At 40.9% G+C, this 21,725-nt stretch overlaps 1 protein-coding gene across 1 annotated transcript in view; it reads left to right on the forward strand.

Annotated features, from left to right (window-relative positions):
* The window catches only part of LOC308143842 (calsyntenin-2-like), a gene marked incomplete at both ends in the record, with an annotated part of 310,321 nt that extends 289,078 nt beyond the window's left edge, over nt 1–21,243 (forward strand). The window contains 6 exons of the mRNA XM_080514768.1: nt 6,600–6,811; nt 12,127–12,297; nt 12,444–12,589; nt 17,054–17,177; nt 20,514–20,698; nt 21,037–21,243. Of these exons, the coding sequence (XP_080370894.1) occupies nt 6,600–6,811; nt 12,127–12,297; nt 12,444–12,589; nt 17,054–17,177; nt 20,514–20,698; nt 21,037–21,243 (1,045 nt within the window). The remainder of the gene's footprint in view (nt 1–6,599; nt 6,812–12,126; nt 12,298–12,443; nt 12,590–17,053; nt 17,178–20,513; nt 20,699–21,036) is intronic.
* Between the last annotated feature and the right edge of the window lie 482 nt (nt 21,244–21,725).

The raw sequence follows: 21,725 nt of genomic DNA on the forward strand, positions 1-21,725 counted from the left end.
TTCCGCCTGGGTTTTGCCGGCGGAAGGAAGGAAAGAGAGATGCAAAGGGAGAAAAATGTATGTGCTGGCGAGGAAGAGAGAAAGGCTGCCTGGTAGAACAGGCTCCCTCAGCAGGTTACCATTAAAATTCATGATTGTTTTAAATATATGTAGACCCCTGTAGCACAGCCCTGGGGTTTAAATCTCCGCCCTCCTGTTGGGTTCGATGCACGGCCGCAGGGCCCCGAGAACTTCAACTAACGCTACTGAACGCACGTGTGTGTGTGTGTGTGTGTGTGTGTGTGTGTGTGTGTGTGTGTGTGTGTGTGTGTGTGTGTGTGTGTGTGTGTGTGTGTGTGTGTGTGTGTGTGTGTGTGTGTGTGTGTGTGTGTGTGTGTGTGTGTGTGTGTGTGCGCGTGTGCGTGTGCGTGCGTGTGTAGGCTGCTGGTGATGAAGCAGAGTCATTGTAGCTGGAGGCAGACAGATTATCAAGGAATACATTATGCTAATGATAGCTAAGCTTGCATCATCGCTAAATGTTGTTTAAATGAAGTTTTTGCTGCAGACTGCTGACTGGCTTGCTGGTTTCCACAAGTGCTTGTGTGTGTGTGTGAGACAGGCCAGTAGTGTGTGAACACTAATCGCAGACATGTGTGGCTAATCCGTAATATGGCATGTGTTCAAATACACCAATGGGAAACTGATTGATAAGGTGGATTTAAGTTTCCAACTGAGTGCCTGAAACTTGGCCTCCTTCCATAAACATGTCAGCAACTTGGGTAAAAAAAACCCAAAACAAAACAAAGTTCCCTTGCTGCTGCAGACAGATCGCTTTGCACAAATAAACAGCGGCGCTATTAGTGTCCTGACAATGCAGTTAAAATCATGTCTTGCTGATGCATAAAAACTGCAATTACTGAAGACAATGATGAAATAATCAAGGAAACAGTTCTTCAAATAGAAACACTTCTTCAAATAGAAAAATCTGTTGTTCTTTTGTTTAGAAATACAAATTGATATTACCAACACCCTCATTCATATATATTTATATACATCTAAGATCTTCTATAAGATCTATAGGATAAGCAGGTAGATAAGCAGGTAGATTTGGCGATATGCAAAGAGTGTATTTCTAATATAACCTGTGGAGAAAAACTGTCTAACTGTTGCTGTTTTTACAGCAACCTGGGTGTAGGATTTCATCTGTTTGACCTTTCCTGTGCAGACACTTTTATCTGTCATTAAATTTGTAATTAACAGTATTCATCATGTCTTCATTTCATTTATAGGTACCAGAAGCCGAGTTTTATTACAGTGCCTTTTCACTAACAGCTCCATTTGTTTCTTCTGTGAACAAAGTGCTCTGACCTCCATTACATATGACCAATTTGATATAATAATGTACACTGTGAAAACTCTCGCTGAGCACATCTGACAAACACTGACCTATTTAATGTTGCAGTGCTAATTAGATCAAGCCTCCCACGCACTGCAATGATGGCTGGTAATATTGCAAGAATAATATTATGACTGGTCACACAGTGGATTTTATTACTGTATATTGTATAATACAGTTCATTAGATCGGACCTACTGGTAGTTTATAACTGAGCCAATGTTGAGAATAGACTCGGAAAAACTCCACAAAAGCCCTTTCTTTACTGAACATCTTTCCGAACTGTAAATTTCGTTCACAATTTTCAGACATACTTTCAGATTATTCATCCACTGCCCATATTTATACGTAAAACACTATAATATGGTCTTATTAATGAATGTTCACATTCAGCTATTAAAAGAAAATGCAAAAAAAAATCCCACATGAGAATGGAAAGGATACACGGTGGAGCCAAAGTCAGTTTGTGGCTATCTGATTGCAAAGTGAGAGCTCTATATCAACAATGTTACTTACAGAGGAAACCAAGAGAGAGAATAAAGATAAAGCTCTTGTGTGTGTCAACAGAACTGTGTCACCTGCATAGAAGGTAATGGCATTGCAGTATTTCCTCATAATATTTCCAACATGAAGTGGATATAATACTGACTATATGGGTCCCAGTTCAGAACCCTCTGGAACCCCCAGGATTCATTTTTGTGTTAGCTGAAATATTATCATTGACCTGATCAGCCAAGCCATCTGATGAACATGTTTGAAACCAGATTAGTTTGTATTTATCGACTATAATGTCATGTTTTCATGTCTGTAGAAGAAAAAACAAAGATCCATGCTATGCTTTTTTTCCTTTCAATTTTTGTTGCCTGTGTCTCTACTTTTTTGAGATGTGTTGCTGCCAGCGAATAGAGAATTTGCTAATATTTCGGGAACGTAAACTAACCTACATCTGATATGTTGTCTGTCTTCTGTACTGAATCGTATGGAATTCATAATCATTGCATCAGGTTTTGATGCAAATTTCCTATTATTTGAAAATATTGACCTTAAGGCTGCTGAATGCACTTCCTGACGTCATGACTGTGCCTGTGTTTCAGCCATAGTGTTTAACAGCAGTCAATCCCTCCTCTGTAGAGTAACATTGATAACACGGATGATTTAACTTCCAATTAGTTGTTTTAGTACTCCATCTAGATCAAACACTAGCGGAAAAAAAAAACACACCCCTCAACAGATTTAGTTACAGTGAGCGGCTCAACGCCAAAACATGTCAGCAAATGTGACAATAAATCCCCCCGGCTGCAGCGGACAGTATCACTCCTCGTGAATAAACAGATATGTTAATTAATTCCTCTAAATGCAATTAAATTTGTTTTGTGCTGATGCCTAATAACTGCAATTACTTGGGGCATCGAGGAAATAAAAGCAGCCTGTGCTAATCTTTGCAGCGGCCCTTTTAGGCTCCCTTGTCATATTTCTTTTATAATTAAGTTGGACTGGCTCCAGTTTCTTTTCTTTCTTTTTTTTTTCTTGTTCTTAATTTTTATTTTTTGCTCAGCAGGCCCACACAGCAGCCGTTTCCCTGCATCACTGAGTTTGTATCTCCCACAGCTCACAACAATGGCTCTGTGCCTGAACTCACAAATGCACCACCGTCACAGAAAGGGAGAGATTACAAGATGCCCCTCAGACCTGTTTTGTTTTAGACCGTGGCCTCAGAACTCAAAGGATTAGAGACAGTAGTTTGGTTTTTATCCTGCCGTCAGGTTTTGAGGATTTGTAGTGTTGGAAAATTCATTGCGTTTTCTCTGGTTTCAAACTCTTTTAGAAATGATATCTATAATTATGCAATCGCTCAAGTGTCAAAGATAAATTGCTTTCACTTTTCAAGAATCCGGATTTGTCAAGAAAATGAATAAGACCCCATTTCCACAATAATGTTGCCAGTGAAAACGCATTATTCTTCACGTTTTGGTTTTTAGAAAAGTGTAACCTTTGCATTGCAACGTTTTGAAAACGATGTCCATTTACACAGAAAATGCAGAAATGAAAAAACTGAAAATTATGTAATTTTCATCTTGGGCCACTTCTTCTGGTCCGAGTCCAGTTTGGGGCCTCCCTATGTCTCTGTGCTTGCATGTTCTCCTGGTGAAGGTACATTTACCTTGGTTTCTCTGATTTTCTCCACAATTGAGGTTAAGTGGTCACTTAAATTGTCCTTCGCTCATGTAACCTCGGATTGGTTCCACTCCCCACAGCTTCCCTTCTTAAAAAGAGAACTAGACCCCTGAAAACAACTTTGAAAATGTATTACATCACTATAATTACCTCATAATGTTGACTTTCTGGCTGACTGCATTAGTCCCAGGTGGCTCCATTTGGGACATATACGGAGATAAATATACAATTATCCAAGCAATGAAAATACTTCGCACAAAACTTCACACAAAACCACCAGTCGTGAAATAAGAAAACACATGAAGGCTCCTTGGTTGGATTCCCGCGTTGCAATGTATTATATATGAGATTGTAGACGAGAAAATACGGGCTGAATCGGAACTGAAATTTCACGGCACCAGGTTTTCAATCTCTGAGGAAAGCTTGTTATGATTTCCTGTGTTTGGTACACAGAGACACAGTAAGGAGAAGAGGCACTGATGTCCCGCCCACTGACAGGTGTTTGTGTACTTGAAAGGCCTTTGGTAAAATGTAAAAACAACAGAAAAATGTAGCTTATTTGTTCAGCTTCCACCAATCCCCCATACGCTGCCGAACACCCCCCACCCCCTGTCCTCGTCGTGTTTTCAAATATGATATGCTGTATTTTTATTTGATTGACGTAGGACCTGCAGTCTTGACTCTGGGTATTTGTGTGCTTCAATCAATGCATCAGAGGGGTTGTGTTGGAGGATGTCTGCTCTCATTTGTGAGGAGCGTGTGCTGGCTTGACGCTCTCCCTGCGTGGCCCTGTTGCAAGCTCACAGCCAGTTAGCTCCAGTCCAAGGCAGCCGATACGCGTCTGTCCGTCGCAGGCTGCTGCTGGTGGATGTTTGGGCGTTTAAACTGGCGCTATCGCACAATGACAGGCAGGCGGGGGGGCAGACATGCACGTAGCAGAGCTCAGCGGGCGCTGCGGTTGCAGGTCCATGTCTGCTGCCTGAACATGACAGGGTGTTTTTTTGCCCCGTCTAAGCGACTGTACACGACGCTGTCTGGATCTGGACTGCACAGCTGTAGTTTTAATGCGGCTAAGCGGCCCTGTTGTTGTAGATAAGCTTTATTAGCTGCTGTAATGTTTCACAGTTTTGCATTCTGACACTTTTATATAAAGCAGCTTGTGTGAGGGCTGGAGCCGTTTTGAAAAACGTATTCAAGCACTCCTCTGGCATGTGTTTTGTGTATCAGATTGGGAGTTTCCGTGTTCATATGGCACCCTTTTCTCTAAAACAAGGCCCGGTCTTGTGAAATTAGTCAGAGGGTGAAGATAAAAGACACCATTGTGACACTCATGAAAGGCAAATTTTGCATAGTACATGAAGGTAAAATAATGGAAGACCTGCCGTGGCACTTCGACAGATTCTGTGTCAGCGTAATTATTTACAGGAACAAAACAACATCACACACACAGCAACAAGTCAGAAAATGGTGCTTGGGAAAATGCAGTAAGGACTTTTACTTTTGAGTTTTTTTGTAGGTCAAAAGATGCCAGACTGTACAGTTTCCACACTTATTTGCTTTTTTTTTTTTTTTTTTCAAAAAATACTTGAAGGTACAACCTTGATGTTTGCTGTCTATGTAACCATTACGACAAGAAACCCAAGCAAGTATAAAATGTACTCACAGGCACTTCATATTTTTTCATCTATACATAGATATGTGCTTCCCTTTAGTGCACACAGTATTATATCATATAAGCAATGTTGCTACAGATAACAAGAACCTCTTCTATACACTGTAAGGCACCCCAAGTCAAGATGATATCTTTACATCAATTGCATTAAGATATCCTATGAGTGGTGGTTGAAAGAACGGGAATGAAACATTGGGCAACAATCTCAAGGAGTGCACGGACAAGCCTGACTGAGATCTTCTCAAATCATCAAAAGATAGAGCAGCTATGAAGCATCCATATGATTGGTGTACATCAACCAATGCCACCCTCAACTAATGAACAACTAATGCAGAGAGGTAATCCAGGTCAGTGAGCAGACTAAGACATTCATCCACAAGAGCTTTCATACATATTTGTGACCGTGGCTCAGTGATAGAGTGGGTTGGCCCACTACATACAATAACCGAAGGGTTGGTGGTTCAAATCCAGCTATATCCAAGTTCTTGGCAAGGCACATTGCCTTGTATGAATGGATATAAATGTGGCAACAATGTAGCTTAACACCACCGGTGTGATGTGTGAATGAATAATGGTTTCTGTATGCACTTCGAGTCACCTCAAAAAAAGCACTATATAAATCCAAGCCATTATTATTATCCAACCACCTTCGGCACTGCTTTATCCAATTCGTGCTGGAGCCGATCCCCACTGACTGAAGGCAAAAGTATGGTATTCTCCGAGACAATCCTCACATTCACACCTGAGGTCAATTTAGAGTCACATAGCAACCAAAAATGTATGTTATGAATTATGGTTCTGGAACTGGAGTATCTAGAGGAAACCCATGCACACTCAGGGAGAACATGCAAACTTGGTACGGAAAAGCCCCCTGGTGGGGGTAAGAAAAATGAAAGTACTTCAATCATTATGCTATCAATAATGATGTCTCTCGGTGCAAAGTGCAGTGAAGAGTTGAGAAGTAAATCATTCGTGGCATTTTCCAGGCTTCGATATGCATGTCTTTACAAACTAACTCTTATAATGAGGCTTTCATGGTGATGCTAACTTGTCACCATGCTTTCACTGCTGCATCACTAATGCAGCAGTGAAAGCTGAAATGCTCTAATGCCCCTGATCTGACTCGGAGAGGAAAGCGCTCCATGAGAAATGGCATTAGCCAATTTTACTATTCAATGCTTTCGACTTGCAATTCATTACATTGCTCGTAGTTTAGCAACATCTCCACACTGATCAAATTTTTTATCTGAACCTCCAAGCCTATTGACGTATTTTCATGCAAATGAGTTAAAGCAATTGCTGTTACAAAAAAATAATAATAATTCTGTGTCACCCATATCTCACTCTACTGCTTTTTCCCCACCTTTTTGTTCTACAGGTGTTTTGGTGAGGACACCTGCATCACCATCCCTGACATCGATGCAGTGGTGATGGTACTGCAGCCCAGCGAGCCCAGGATCACCATCACAGGAGTGGAGAGAGTGAGCCGGCCAGCCCCCGACTTCAGAGCACCGGGGGGCATTGTTTTGTTCCAGGAACTCCACATCATCAGCACAGTAACCAGAGCAGACAACGTGGCACATCATCCAGGTGAGGACAAAGCTGGTAAATCTACCGTGGTTAAAATTAAGTGCTAAAATAACAACTGAACCAATGAGAAGAGATGAGAGGGTGAAAGATAAATAAAGATAAATTAAAGCACATTGACCACTTCCTTCAATGTCCAAAATTAGGATGGATGGATTATAGAATGGGAGCAAAGTTTGTATCATGATTTGCCTCATGGTCGTATGACCATCTTACTATCTTCACTTACGAAAAGCTTATTAACCAACAGGTGCAACTTGGAGTATACCTCTCACAGTTTGAGATACATTTTTCCCACGCGTCAACAAATCTGTCTCAAATAAATATTTCAGCATTGCTTTTTTCATATTTATAATACGCTCACTGATTCATGAAGCCAACTGTCTCGCAAAACAAAGTTTTAGAGGAAGATGATCACATAGCATCACATGAGAAGATGAATCTTAATCGGAGACCTCTACTTTTAAATATGGCACGTATGCATGTACTGTGAAATCAAGAATACTAAATATGTGCCTTTGTTTTTACTCCAGCTCATTCTTCAGCTTGGTAGAAATAAAGCTTTGATCAAGAAGCAACTACTCAGTCCAATGATGTCCAAGCAGCTCTTATCTGTAGTTCCTAATTGATTTTATGTGTGACTCTAACAGGTGTTCTTTCTGATCCCGTTCCTACTCTTACTGTTAGTAGACGTAAGCAATAGAAGCTTTTTTACTGTGTCACAAAAGAGAAGTTTCATCCAATTGCTCAGATTCATTGGAGCATTTTATTGCAAATTTAGTTGAAGCAGGTGTTTGGCTCCATCCAAGCTTCCCTCGCTCCCACAAATTAATCAGTATGGCCAAACTCAAGATCGTTAAGTGACAGATTGCGCTGATCGTCCGTCCAGTATATGACTAGAGTCTGAAAGTTGTGTGCTCTCATATGATTTGTTCATCAACTACCTCAAAGTACCCTTGAAGGCTTATACTGTGTGTAATCACTGGAGCTCAGGAAGACTTTTCAAAATGTTGTATCAAAATGAAAAGCTATTTAATTTTGAGGGGGATATAAAAGGACACATTATTACAGATACCCTATCAAGATTACTGCAGTTTCAACTGCTAACAAGGCCTTTACCTTAATGCCACGGACTTTTCCTCCTTGACAACTGGGATTAAAGTGTGTATCTTTGCAATATTGTGAATTGCAAAGTTAAATTAAACTATATAATTGTATGGTGTGGTGTCTTAGGAGATTTGTTTTTACTATTTCATTTTTTCTGCTTTGTATATGTTATGCTCATTTAAGCCTCAACTGTATTTTTATACAATTACCATTCGTCAAAATGCATACCCACACCCAAATGCAGGGCAGTGAAAGTAAAACATTTTAGAATTATAGAACCACAGAGCTATTTTTTTAAATGATTCTCGATTTTCAAAGAAAACCCATCTAACACTCGATTTCACTACCCTCAGTTCATCTTCTATAGGAAACGAGCAATTTCACTTTATGTCTCTTCTTTCATGATTGGCCAGCTTCAAGCCACACTCTCCTTCAACAGCCCTGAGCTGGCAGCCCAATGCTCACGGCAATTTGACACCAGACAAAGAATCTTTTCAGATGTTGCGGTAAAAATTTATCCTTTTGAGATAACGTCATCTTGTATAAATCTGGTCATAACATAGTGTTCAAATCATTCAGAAGGTATTCGTCCTCACAGGATGAACTTCAACATGCATTCCATCACTATCATTGTACCCCAGGGTGGTCGTGTAGCAATATATAGAAGGTGATATCAAATGTGGAATTCACGATCAGCGTCTTAATCTTCGCTGTGTACACTTCAAAATTGAACTTCAACATACCGCCAGTTGGTACACTCAGTGCACCCACTCGGGACAGGCACCTCCTCTCACCGGCAGTGTGTGCCGGAGTCTTTTGTTCACATCACCTTGCCAATATGTTGAGTCAATATCTCGCTGCGCAGTCCATCCCTGTCCTCAAAGCTCTCTTGGTATTAGCTCTTCCTCTGCTATCAGTCCCCGTGCAACCCCCTCGTGCTGAGTAAGGGCCCACACCTACCATGCCATTCGTTCTTTTGGCCGTACTGCCTTGACCGGCAGCAAATGAGTATGACATTTAAATCCCAGGGGCTGAGGTCTCATTCAATGATCTGACCGCCGAGGTAGGAACCGTCCGGCTCGGCCCCGGGCCTTGCCACTGGCGGCCAATTAGGAGCAGATAAGCTGAGCAAGAAGGAGGTCTTAGCCCGCCATTGTGTGTAGCACGGCGGAGGAAGAAGAGTGAGAAGCGGCATTGCTTTCAGGAGTCGATGGAACTCTTTCTGCTGGTGAAATAGATACTCCGGCTGGGGGGAAGAGATTAGCTGGAAGCCAGGGAAAGACACAGAAATAGAAATAAAGAGAGACAAATCTGGAGAAAAGGCGCTGCGGTGCATATGTAAGACGTGAGTGTGCATGAGTGTGAAAGAGGAAGTCACCATGAAATTCCATAATGAGAAGATTTTGTGGTCTCTTGGGCTTTAGAGGATTGGAGATAAAGCGAACATTCCCTTCGCAGTGCATGCAATGGGTTTCTTTTGGACCGTGCTAATCGCCCCTCACCCTCATCCACACTTTGTCTCAGTGTCATTCATTTGTCTCTCCATCGAGCAGACTCAGCACTCCCACATTCCCTTCTCCCTCTCCCATGCTACATTACATTTTCAAAGCGTCTTTATTCAAAACCAAGGTTGCCCCTTCTTTCTTTAATTTATCATATTTAATGCTCCACATTTTGAACTGTGTGCTTTATTGGTTTTTCCCTCAGACTTTCTCTTTGAGCTTCCACATCTTTGCTCTCTCATTCGGCTCTCATTGGCTCTCTGAGTCTTGTTTTATCTTCGTTCTTTTCTTTGTGATTCTTTCGAGGCAGCGTTGGCTCTATTTTTTCCTTTCCACCCACACTGTGGCTCAAAGATCAGTGTTAGCTGCAGAATCACACAAACTGTTCCTGGGACAGAGCAGCACACATACAACACTACTGTGTTATACTACTGTAAATGTGTGTGAGCTCTTTTTATTTATTTATTTATTTTCTCTAAGCAACATTTAACACCAAGGAGGGCAACACACAGGCCGCATGTAACCAGTCCAAAATACAAGCAGAAATACTTGGCAAAACTATTAAAAGACCAATTAGTAAAAAACACTGGCACATCTAATAATAAAGACATCAAGGGATGCAGTGTGTATGATATGAACATTGATATTGTTGTGCTTAGAGGGAAAGTGTTGTTGTCTAAAAATGGCCCAGAGAACCGTTCAGTCTGGCCCAGGGATAAAAAAAGAATTCAAAGTGTAACGAATAGGAAATGAAACTGTATTTCCTAAATAGGCTGTTGCCAATTTGTCAAATGTGAGTCACAAACTTTCAATGTAGAGAAGTAGAGATGTTAACCAAACACTAAGACTCAGGAAAGAACAGCCAAGGGCAGCAATGTTTGAAGCATATATATTACAGATTGATGACGCAAGTGAAATAATGAGAGCATCAAAGCCAAGGTTTTGTAAAAATTGCATTAAATATGAAAATTTTTCAGGACATACTCGTATCAACTGAGTGAACATTTTAGTGGTCCGTCCTCATGCTCTGGCGCACTCTTAGCCATTCCAGTTTTGCCCTAACCAAGCCCTGATTACACAGGGATGTTTTCAAGTGAAAACTGAAACCATTTGTTGCGTTTTGAATGTCCATATGTAGAGGTTCATTGCAAAAATAACCTACAGTGCCAACTAATCGCCTGGCAGGCTGACAAGGCCATTTTCAGGATTTTTGCCATTTCTGTGTAAGAAAACATTGTTTTCTGAAATTGAAATGCAAAAACAATGTGTTTTCACTTGAAACATTGTCGTGTAAATAAGGCCTCAGCCTTGGTCAAATCTTTAGGCTTGTCCGTTTTCTGCTTGTAACACATCGGACGCTACTTGCTGTCTAATATATCTGCGTCATAATAGTAATATTGATCACTGTATGTGCCCTACAACTATTATAATTATAATTATAATAGAATAATATTACTAAATGTAACTCTGCAATTTAATTTCTAACTTTTTGGTTCATAAAGTTTGTATTGTTTTAGATCTACCTGGATTTTCTCTTTGAAAAACAAGATGATGAAGTTGTTAATGAAGTACAAAAAAAAAACACATCACTGCAGCTCCTCTATTTAACCATTATCAACATTCTTCCTCTGGATTCCTTTGATGAACTGAGTACCGACTGAGTGAATCAATTTGTGTTAAATATGAAAGGCATGCTAACTTCATTAAACACCCTTTCTGGACAATCCATGGACATCTGAGATAGAAATTGGCATTTGTTAACATTCTGTGAAGAACAAAATGATACTGCACTTTCTCTTAGGGGACACAACTTTCTTTCCATTGGGATATTTTTTTCCTTGCCTCGTCTCAGGACTCCAACCCCCCCGAGATATCCTCCACCAGACACATGCTTCACATATCTGCCTTTCTCCACTGGGAAGCTGTTAAATGGGCATAACCGGTTCTCTATCTTGAGAGCCTACAGTGAGTGAAAAGGCTTTGTAGCAGCGAGAGGTGGAGGCTGGTGCTTAACAGACTGTCAAAGATCCCCAGCAGCCACCCCGAACCGCTATGATGGGAGCTTTCTGAGGGAACATGCTACCGCGGCCGCTCGTGGCGTTTTCTGTGTTTGTAGAGTTCATGGGTAATCGGGAGTCTGATGGTAGGAGTAGGTGTTGTGCTCTGTACCCTTCAGTCTATTGTTCTACAGAACAAGAAATATTCTTTCTACACCTTTCTTTTCAGGTGCCACAGTAATTAAACATGTAACTTTTAGTAAAACAGTCTTGTTTGTCAAAATGTGTTTGCAATATCATTTCCTGGACTAAAAAGTAAAGGCACGTGAACTGAGTGGCCTCAAGAATGGATTACAAATAATTACTGATGTGCACATTCAAACTGTGAACACATAATATAATAACAATAGAAAATGAACCCAAACACAACATCTTTTGTGTTTGTTTTATTTTTCCTAGCACTCTATCGTGCCTGTGAAGGAGAAAGTGTGGTGAAGGCAACCTGACGCTGTCAATTCTGGTTGCCCTCTGGTACAAGTGTCAGTAGAGACAAATTATTGAAGTGTGTGTGTGTGTGTGTGTGTGTGTGTGTGTGTGTGTGTGTGTGTGTGTGTGTGTGTGTGTGTGTGTGTGTGTGTGTGTGTGTGTGTGTGTGTGTGTGTGTGTGTGTGTGTGTGTGTGTGTGTGTGTGTGTGTGTGTGTGTGTGTGTAGCACATCGACCCGGGGTGCTGGAGGAGATCATCCATAACTTAGACTACTGTGATGTTCTGGTTCTGGGGGAGGAGCTTGACCCGGAGCAAGAATCCCTCCAACTGCAACGCAGTGTCCTCCTCGGAAAACACCTTGACGCCACCAACTCCACCTCTGGCATGTCCATATATGGTAAGTTTACTAAGCCAAAGCTCCATCTGGTGTGTTCATCATGTTTGACGCTTGTTCCCGCAAATCACTACATTTCTCCTATCATGCTTTTGCTGCACACTAAAGGTTAAAAAAAAACAAAAAAAAACCTGACTCTCTCCCCATAGGTGTGGACTCCATGTCCAACTATGAACAGGTGATCCGACAGGTGCGCTACTACAGCTGGCAGCCTGGACAACTAATAGAGAGACGGTTTCGCTTGACCTGCTCGGAGCTCAACGGACGCTACACAAGCAACGAGTTCAACCTCGAGGTCAGTCGAGACTGTTTATCACAGATTGTGTGTATCATGCACTCCCATACACTTGGGAGTATGAGCCAGTATCTGGTATTTAGGATGCAGTTCTGCAAAATAAACATACCTCTAAGTGCATTGAAGGGAGAACTGATAAACTACATCTTTCATCATCTTCATTCTCGTAAAAAAAACATGAAAGGTTTGTGTGCCTGACCAGGATGAAACTTCTGATCCCTGTTTTAAATAACCTCTAACCTCAGCACATTGGAAGGCTAAAGTGTTTTCTACCCTAATCTGTGGAGCAGACAGATCCTCTGCTTGACCCTTCCTGGTTTAATTACTGTTGGCTGGAAAATACATTTAATCCTGTATAGGCAGGTTCTGTAGAAACCCTTCATGTTGTTAATGTTAACAGCAGTGATTCTTCACATGTCGGGCTCTATGGACAGTAAAAAAGCCTAAATATTGAAATTAACTACCTCTAAAAGCATTCCTATTCAGGGTTTGAAGCGAAACAAATCTAAATTATACAAGCTTGCAGTATTATCACTGTCCGTGTTTTCTTGCTTCACTTGCTGACCTTGTCATAACAACAACACACTGTGTACTCAATCTTGCAATACAGTTGTGATGTGCCAGTGAACCGCTTTTAATATGTCGTTTCACCTTCCAGTCAACGACACTGACAAAAATAAAGCCCGACTTTACATGACCTTTGCCATTCTTTAGACCATTTACTTCTACTGCTCCCATCATAAATAAAAGGTGGGTGATGCTGGTGCTTAAAAAGTGAAAAGCCATTTTCTTTCTGAACAAGCTCCTGTTTGATTGTACTGTATCTCGAAAATTCTCAATGCTCCATGCATTTTTTGTTTTGTTTAGAAATAATTTCCCTTACCCTTGTAGAGCTTAGTCCTCCCTTTTAAAAAATATAGTCAAGAGAAGTTTCCTTCAACTATTCCTTGCACTGAGTGAACAGTAATTATAGCAATAATCTACCACATTTTCACCACTGTCATAATATTTTCATACTTTTAGTTTTCAGGGACAATGGGTGGTTGAAGAAAATATCTATTATAAATACAATGAATGAATGATTATGTTGAATGTATAAAACTATCAATTGCAGCAAATATTACTTAAATGACTACTTTCAAACCGTGTGGGGTTTTATTTTAATCGGCACAGAACAATTTAATGTGGATAATGTATCTTTGAGTGCCTTCAGTTCACTCACATTATGTGGTAAATGGCTGTAAACAAGAATGACAGCTTCAACACACCCACTCATACACTTCATGTGTAACTTAGAAGTGATGTAGGAAAATATCATTGAGGTAGATTCAAATAGACAATTGTATATATTCTCAAAAGATTTTGTGCTCGTAATAGCAGTGTGTTTTGATTGGAAATCAATCAAATCTTCCTTAACTCAAACTGTGTAGACTATGGAGAGACCCACGCACGCACACATGTGCTCACACAACATTATGCTGTGAACATTAATAATGGAAATACACAGACATTCGTATGGACAGACAACCAAGTTGGATTGCTATTATCGGTGTTTTCAAAAGGTTCGACCTTGGGAGCCATTTTCAAATGCAGTGGTTGCATTTTCAATGGCTCCCAGCACCCTTATGGTGTAAACAGACGCCCAAAATACAACAGAATGCCGTGTAAACAAGGCCTATACAAGGTCACTTAAATATTGGCATTATGACTGTTATTTTACATAATTTCCCTCGTTATATTTGTTATATTGATTGTTGTTGGACAAAACTACTACATATTGTACCTTTCTATGCTTCTAGAAGTTTTCCTTACAGTTTTCCTGCTATCTGATGACAGGACCACTCTTCTCATTTGCTATATCCGCTCAGCCACTAAAAAGCTTGAACGGGATTATGTGTAGAGGTTATAGCTTTTGTTGATGACTGTTCACGCAATTCCAGTTGCGAAAAATAACTATGAGATGAGTATAAATAACTGCCATTTTCATTCCACCTCACTGACATCGATAAACTGTTGCAAATATACATAATTGCAACATATTTTCTTCCATTCTGCTGTTTTGTTTTGTTTTTTGTTTAGTTTTTGGGTTTTTTTTTGAAAGGGAAATGGAAAAATAAACTTGCAGATGCTGCCTGTCTCTAATAAGATAAGATAAGAGATAAGATAAGATACGCCTTTATTGATCTCACAGTGGAGAAATTTACTCGTACATTCAGCTCTTAAGGACACTCATGAGGAAAGGAAAGACAAGGAATGTGCAAACAGTTAGTAGAATAGAGGTATCTTATATACAATGACTATCAAATAGGACTAAAAATAAGATAAAAATCACAACCTATAATAAAGTATAATAAGTTCTAAAGTAAAATATACAATAGGATTAGATACAAGGAGAATAAACTATGATGGGGGGGGGGCAAAGTGTAGAATAAGTACAATAGACATACTATCGTAAGAAAAAAAAATAATACCAGTGTTGGCAGTGCAGGGTCAGTCCTAAGTGGTCAATTAAGTGATGAATAGATAAGGTGACTGAGATAAAGTGGCACTGATATAGTGTCATAGATGCAGGGGTTGTTGCACATACTGTTGCTGTTACTTTACAGTCCTGTTGTACAGTCTGACAGCAGTGGGGATGAAGGACTTGTGGTAGCGCTCCGCCCTGCACTGAGGGTGTCTCAGTCTGCCACTGAGAGAGTTCCTCAGCTCCTCTACAGTCCCGTGCAGTGGATGGGTGGTGTTGTCCATGATGGAGGTGGCCTTAACTACCACCCTCCTGTCGCTTACCTCCTTCACAGAGTCCAGGGGGCAGCCCAGGACGGAGCTGGCCCTCCTGACCAGCTTGTCCAGTCTGTTCTTGTCCCGCTCTGTGCTGCCCGGGGCCCAGCACACGGAAGCGTAGTGGAGAGCAGAGGCTACCACAGTCATAAAAAGTCCTGAGCAGAGGCCTAATATTATTTTACAGTAGGTGTATGCTGAAAGTGTTTTCACTTGAAATCTTAATCTCACCCAAACTATCACTTGACCAGAAAACAATGTCTTTACAGGTTTTAGAGTTTTCATTTCCTTAATCAAGTCCCCCTATGTGTTCATGCTCAATCACGTTTGAGTCCCACACAGTTTAGTAGAACAAGATGACACAATCGCAGACTTTACATGTATTTATTGCAGAGAGTTGCTGGATGAATTACCCTGTTTTTGAAAAATAATAATAATAATAATTATTATTATTATTATTATTATGCTGAGAATTTGTACTAAAAAGAATTACAAGGACTGAGGAAACTATGAAATATGAACAATGTTTGATATTGTCTACCAATAGTTGCAGAAATACCAGTTTTGAAAGCACTAACCATCTACTGTGCAGGACTTGGCTCAGGATTGTAAGGAACTGTAAGTGATCACAACTGACACCGGGCTGAGGGTAATGTACAAAGCTCAGACACATTCCATGCACAGGGAAGACATGTAGCTTTTCACCCAAAGGTTCAAGACCAGAATTTAATCTTGGAGCTTCTGCTTATGATTGGAGAGTTTTATTCCACTGCACCAATATGATGCCCTAAAGTGAATCAATGAATTAATAAAAGAAAATGGAAACTGAAATGTAGAATAACCAGGAGCCATTAAAAAAAAACACAGAGATTCAAAGTGTGGTTTAAGCACAATTTTTTCAAAACTGGCTTTCTTACCTTGCCTCATCAAGATCATCAAAAGTTACAAAGTTCAGGATTCCAAACAAAGGCGTGTTCACCCTACGTAAGAAGCTTTGTGTTTGAGACAATGTGAAGGTCACTCACTGGAGGATCACAGGAAACAAAAAGGCTTACTTAAAATAGGCAATTCAAAAAATGAATTATTAGTCTAATGATTCAAGGCTGAAAAAAATGAGCAATAACACATTTATACAAACTCAGAGGAAGCTGTAAATGGCAGCAAGTCTGGTATGAAGGTGGTAGTTTTCATGTGTGTTAAAACCTGGCATTATTCAATTTTGGTTTGCAATCGTTTCACATTTCATTGACTGATGGGGAAAACAGTGCTTTACAATAATCTGACGCTTGATCTCATGAGGCAAGATTACCTTATTGCTAAAAATTCAAGGAACAACCTGATCTTTTTTATGAATGTCATAGACTGATGATTTGAGCAGACGTGGACTTGTTTACACTTTCTGTGTTGTTTACCTCGAGGGCAGCCTACTGCGTTACCATACAAAGTTTGCACCTTGTCGAGTGTAGAGGAGAATCAGAATAACATTCCACCTTTATGCATTGCATTGACCCTATCCATCCAAACAAGCACAGGTACTCTTTCTTCAGTTTTCCACGGACTGACTTTTCCGGTGTCCGAACATTGTTTCAATCTGTTTTGTTGCAAAGTATTAACTTTGAAAGTTCAAACGTACAGGTAAGAAAGTGAAGTGTTCATCGCTTTCTGCCTCATCTGTTCCCAATGCAGGTGGGTGTCCTCCACAGTTCAGGAGACGGAGACCATGTTAATCATATGGTCGCTCCACCACAATACATGCAGCTGGTCCACCATCCATCCATGATCCACGACCTGTACCCCAGCCACAGCTCAGGTAGGAGAGCACTCGCCGGCTTGCAACTGTCTCTGATCGAGTGTAGATTTTCCATCAGTTAAAACTTGGGACACACATGGCAACACGTGTGTTGATGAAGTGGTCGCACAGATGCTCTTTTATGGGAAACATCACTCATTGCATTAAGCCAAGAAGCATTTTTTTTCAGTGCCAAACTCATGTCCTAATTAGCTCCAACTTACAAGTTGTTCCCTTTGTGATCAGCCAGCTCAAATTCAGCCTTTGTGCTTTTTCCAGCTTTATCTATTTTGAGAACAGGAAACAAGAAACTGAGACTGAGTCGGATGTGTCGACCATCACCGTACGAACTCGCCACTTTCAGCTAATGTGCATGTCAACAACTAATTCTTCCTCTGGTGTCACTGGTGATGATTGTGTCCTTAGAGGCCACTTTACATTAAGTTCTCTTCCAGAAGGAGTTTGACATGTATTAACTCGACACCCCTGTTGTCATGTTAAAGTGTGAACAGGTGAGTTACCTCAGATTGTTGAGGTGAAAGTCCAAACTTGTTCGACCATATGTTCATCCAAAGAAAATCAGTTGTATGAATGACGTGTCTTAAATTCACAGTGCTTTAGTGACGCAGGTTATTGACACTGAAAACAATCAGTTTGCAGTAATGTATAATTAAAAAAAAAAAGAGTGCCGGGCAGAATTTGAAGTGTAATTCTTCAAGAAGATGGTTTGAAATTCTATAAACATCTGTTTAGTTTGACGAGCTGCTATTTACACCCCGTTGACATGGCGATGTTTCAAGTGAAAACTGTTTTCAAAAAGTTGCATTTTCAGTGGCTCTGAGTGCCACTGTTGTGTGAATGGACATCAAAACGTAACCAAGGTTTTCCATTTTCACTTGAAAATGTTGTCGTGTAAATGGGGCCTCAGAGAGCACTGCTTGGTTTCGATGTGACAGCGGTGCGACAGCTTCCTGATCAATAGTTTTAGTCGGTTGGTCAATTGATTGGATTTATCGGTCTGTCAATTAGTTATTCAGTGAGGTTGTTTACAAACCAAAGCATTCAGTCTCATCAATGATTATTACTTTTTTGTAATAGTGTATTTCCATTTCTTTGTGGAGGATTACGTTTACAAATGATGGCCTGAACAATCCTTCACTCGCAGCAGACCACTGGATGTTTCCACTCAAGCTGTCAGTCCAGAGCAATACCGTCACTCACTGGCAGTTGTCAGAAGCCAGTTTGATGAAATGTCATAAATGTCCACATACAGAAAATTTATAGCACATATGGGAAATCTCCCAAATCTGCCCGGAACTAATCACTGAGACATTATTTACGTCCTCAGATTTAACAGTTTACGTTCAAGGAATTCATTCACAAATGCAAGAGTGCGAGCGACGTCCTCAAACTTGATACTGCTGATCGTCGCTCCCACAGGAAACCCTTCAGTGGTGGAGGGTGAAAGTCTGAGGCTCGACAGTCGCTGCTGTTAAGAGGGAAAAAAATCTGCGCGTGATATGAGTGTTTGTATTTCAGATATCCGTCCCAGAGTAAACACTGAGAGATCCAAGGGAATGCTCGGTTCCACTTTCTAGTTTGTTGTTTCGGTCTCAGAGAATGAGACCTTCCCAGACACAAGACTTCTCTTTACCTCCCTTGGTGTGGATGTGAATGATCTGAAGCAGAGAGAACACGATGGAGAGGAGAGACACTGGTCTTAATCTACCACATGAGATTTAATTATTAATCACACTCTAATGGATACTTAGAATCCTGGAGAGTTCAGTGGCCGATGATGCTGTTAACGTGTGTGTGTGTGTGTGTGTGTGTGTGTGTGTGTGTGTGTGTGTGTGTGTGTGTGTGTGTGTGTGTGTGTGTGTGTGTGTGTGTGTGTGTGTGTGTGTGTGTGTGTGTGTGTGTGTGTGTGTGTGTGTGTGTGTGTGTGTGTGTGTGATAGTCAAAGATAAGTCAGAATAGTACAGACGTTTGGTGGCTGAGTATCACAGAGTAATGATTGGCAAAAACTGAAATCAGCAAAAAATAAAAATAGAGAAAGATTTCCAGTTGCTGATGACTGTTTTGGTGGACATTGAATAAACACAGCGACGTCCCAGAGTTTGTGGAGTAAACCCCTCAGCCTGAGTTGCATGGGGCCGCACCGAGCTTTAATCCATCGCGTAGATCAAAAGCTGCGGATTTGGTGTGAAACTCCAGGAACTAGACTGAATCCAATGATTATCTGAAGAAAACTCTTTGAGCCTCAGCCTTGTTAAGCACGCACACACACACGCATACACACACACACACACACACACCAGGAGGGACTAGTGGTGCGAGAGAGCAGGCGAAAAGAAGTCGTGTTATTTCTGCGAGGCCGAGATCAGAGCAGATGAAATAAACATTTCAGTTCAAGAGAAATCCCTGTGTGTGTGTTGTGGTTATGCTACTTTGCATTGCCTATGATAAGCCATGTACTACATTCAGACCAAAATTAGGTGGCTTTAAGTCTGCGGTGCTTCTTTTCTTTGGGAGTTACTTACTTGCATTGAAGATAAATTCAGCTCAAAGCTTCTTTCTGTATGGCTGCTATGACACTGCAGGTACAGAGCAAAGGCCATTGTTTACACTTTGTATTGGCATGAGAACTGTGCCCAGAAAGAGAAAAACACAAGGTATTTCAGTATGTCAATACAAGCAAAGCACACTTGGAGGGGGTTTGATAAAAAGGATTTTTATTATGATAAAAGTTACTGTCATAATTACAGTTGCTAACCTAGTTTGAAATCCATTTCAATCTGATCATTGTTGACATTCATGGTGCTTGCAGTACTCTGTTTGAGTTCCGTCCATCTGACTGCGAATCCAGATGATCCCAGCATTTCAGGACTGAACTTTATATGCTTTCCATTATTATTCAGACTTGGCTCAGTGCTTAATAACAACATTTGTGTGAGAATATATTGTCGCTTTTCAGACTTCAAAGAGTGATCTCTCACACCGCGCCAATGGCTCATTTGTAGAGTGATACCAAATACAGTCAGGGGAATATTTTAGAGTTATCACAGGATGTGTGATCTTTTGAAAATGTGGAAAGAAGGCATATATGTGTGTTAGTGGAGGTGCACATTTCAGTGTTTTATAAGCTACCTGCTGAGTAAATACATTACAAGAGGGCTCAGGGTCTGCTATTTTCAAGTGTTTTCTAAGTGAAGTACTGCAGTAAACGGGAACGTCTTAACAAATCCTTGAAACGATGTTGCTTTAGTTTGAACATATGGAGTAGAAGCCAAAACATATAACATATAACGACTGATCACTTCATTTCGTTTACAGCTCCATCCTCTCTGCTCTCAGGTGTGCCGAGTGCTGCCACTGTGGTGATCGTGATGTGCATCGCCGCTCTGGTGGTGGTGGTTGTTCTGGGCATATACCACATCCACCTGACCCACCAACAGGAAGTGAAGCTGGCAGAGACGACGAAAGAGACCGACGTGACCTGGGACGACTCTGCCCTGACTATCACGGTCAACCCAATGGAGGTAGGAGAGAAGTTGTTCTAGGATTCCTCCAAATGATGAAGAGTTGCTCTGATGTTCATACTAAATGCTTAATTAAGGAACTATTGTTGGATTTTCTCACTTTTAAAACTCCAGACATGACATTTTGAAATAAATCTTTACATTGCAGTCATTAAGTAGTTCATATTTCATGGCCACGAAATAGTAATTTGAGGTCTCAACATAGTAATTTGTGGCCATGCCATAGTAGTTTGTGGTTCTGAAATTGTAAATTTAATTTTGATTTCAGATGTTATGTCGGGGGCTTTGTATATAAACACATTTTTGATGGGTTGAACTTCAAATACTTCTCATTGCAGAAGCTGGAGGAGCCCCAGGCTGCAGAAGAAGAGGTTAGTGAGGAGGAGGAGGAAGACGAAGAAGAGGACGATGACGATGAGGAAGAGGAGGATGATGACATCACCAGTGCTGAGTCAGACGACAGCGAGGAGGAGGTGGATGTCCAGCTACCCAGGATGCAATGCAAGAAGGGTCAAAAATGGGACAAAACAACAATATCTTATTAAAACACATGCACACACACACACCCACACACGCACACACACACACACACACACACACACACACACACACACACACACACACACACACACACACACACACACACACACACACACACACACACACACAGGCACGCACGCACGCACACACAGATAAGCATCCTGCCACCTGTCCAGACTGAAACCTAAAATCAAATATCAAATGGCTGAAACAAAAAGACTTTATGTGACGCTCATGCTCTAGAAATGAGGTAATAGTTCCCCCTACTGGAAAGCCACAGAGAAAGACACAAACACACACACACACACAAAACACAGAGCAATGATTTCAAGTATAGCCTGGTCATGTTTTGTACCGCTGATCAAAAAAATAATATGCCACTAAAACTTGCTACTTCAATCAAATGACTGTCATCTTTCACAAAAAGAATAGCTCGCCAAATTTAGGTCATTCCCCAAGAGACATTTGCTCTCATCTCAAATCTGTA

The sequence above is a fragment of the Blennius ocellaris genome, assembly GCF_963422515.1.
Source record: "Blennius ocellaris genome assembly, chromosome: 2".
Lineage (NCBI taxonomy): Eukaryota > Metazoa > Chordata > Actinopteri > Blenniiformes > Blenniidae > Blennius > Blennius ocellaris.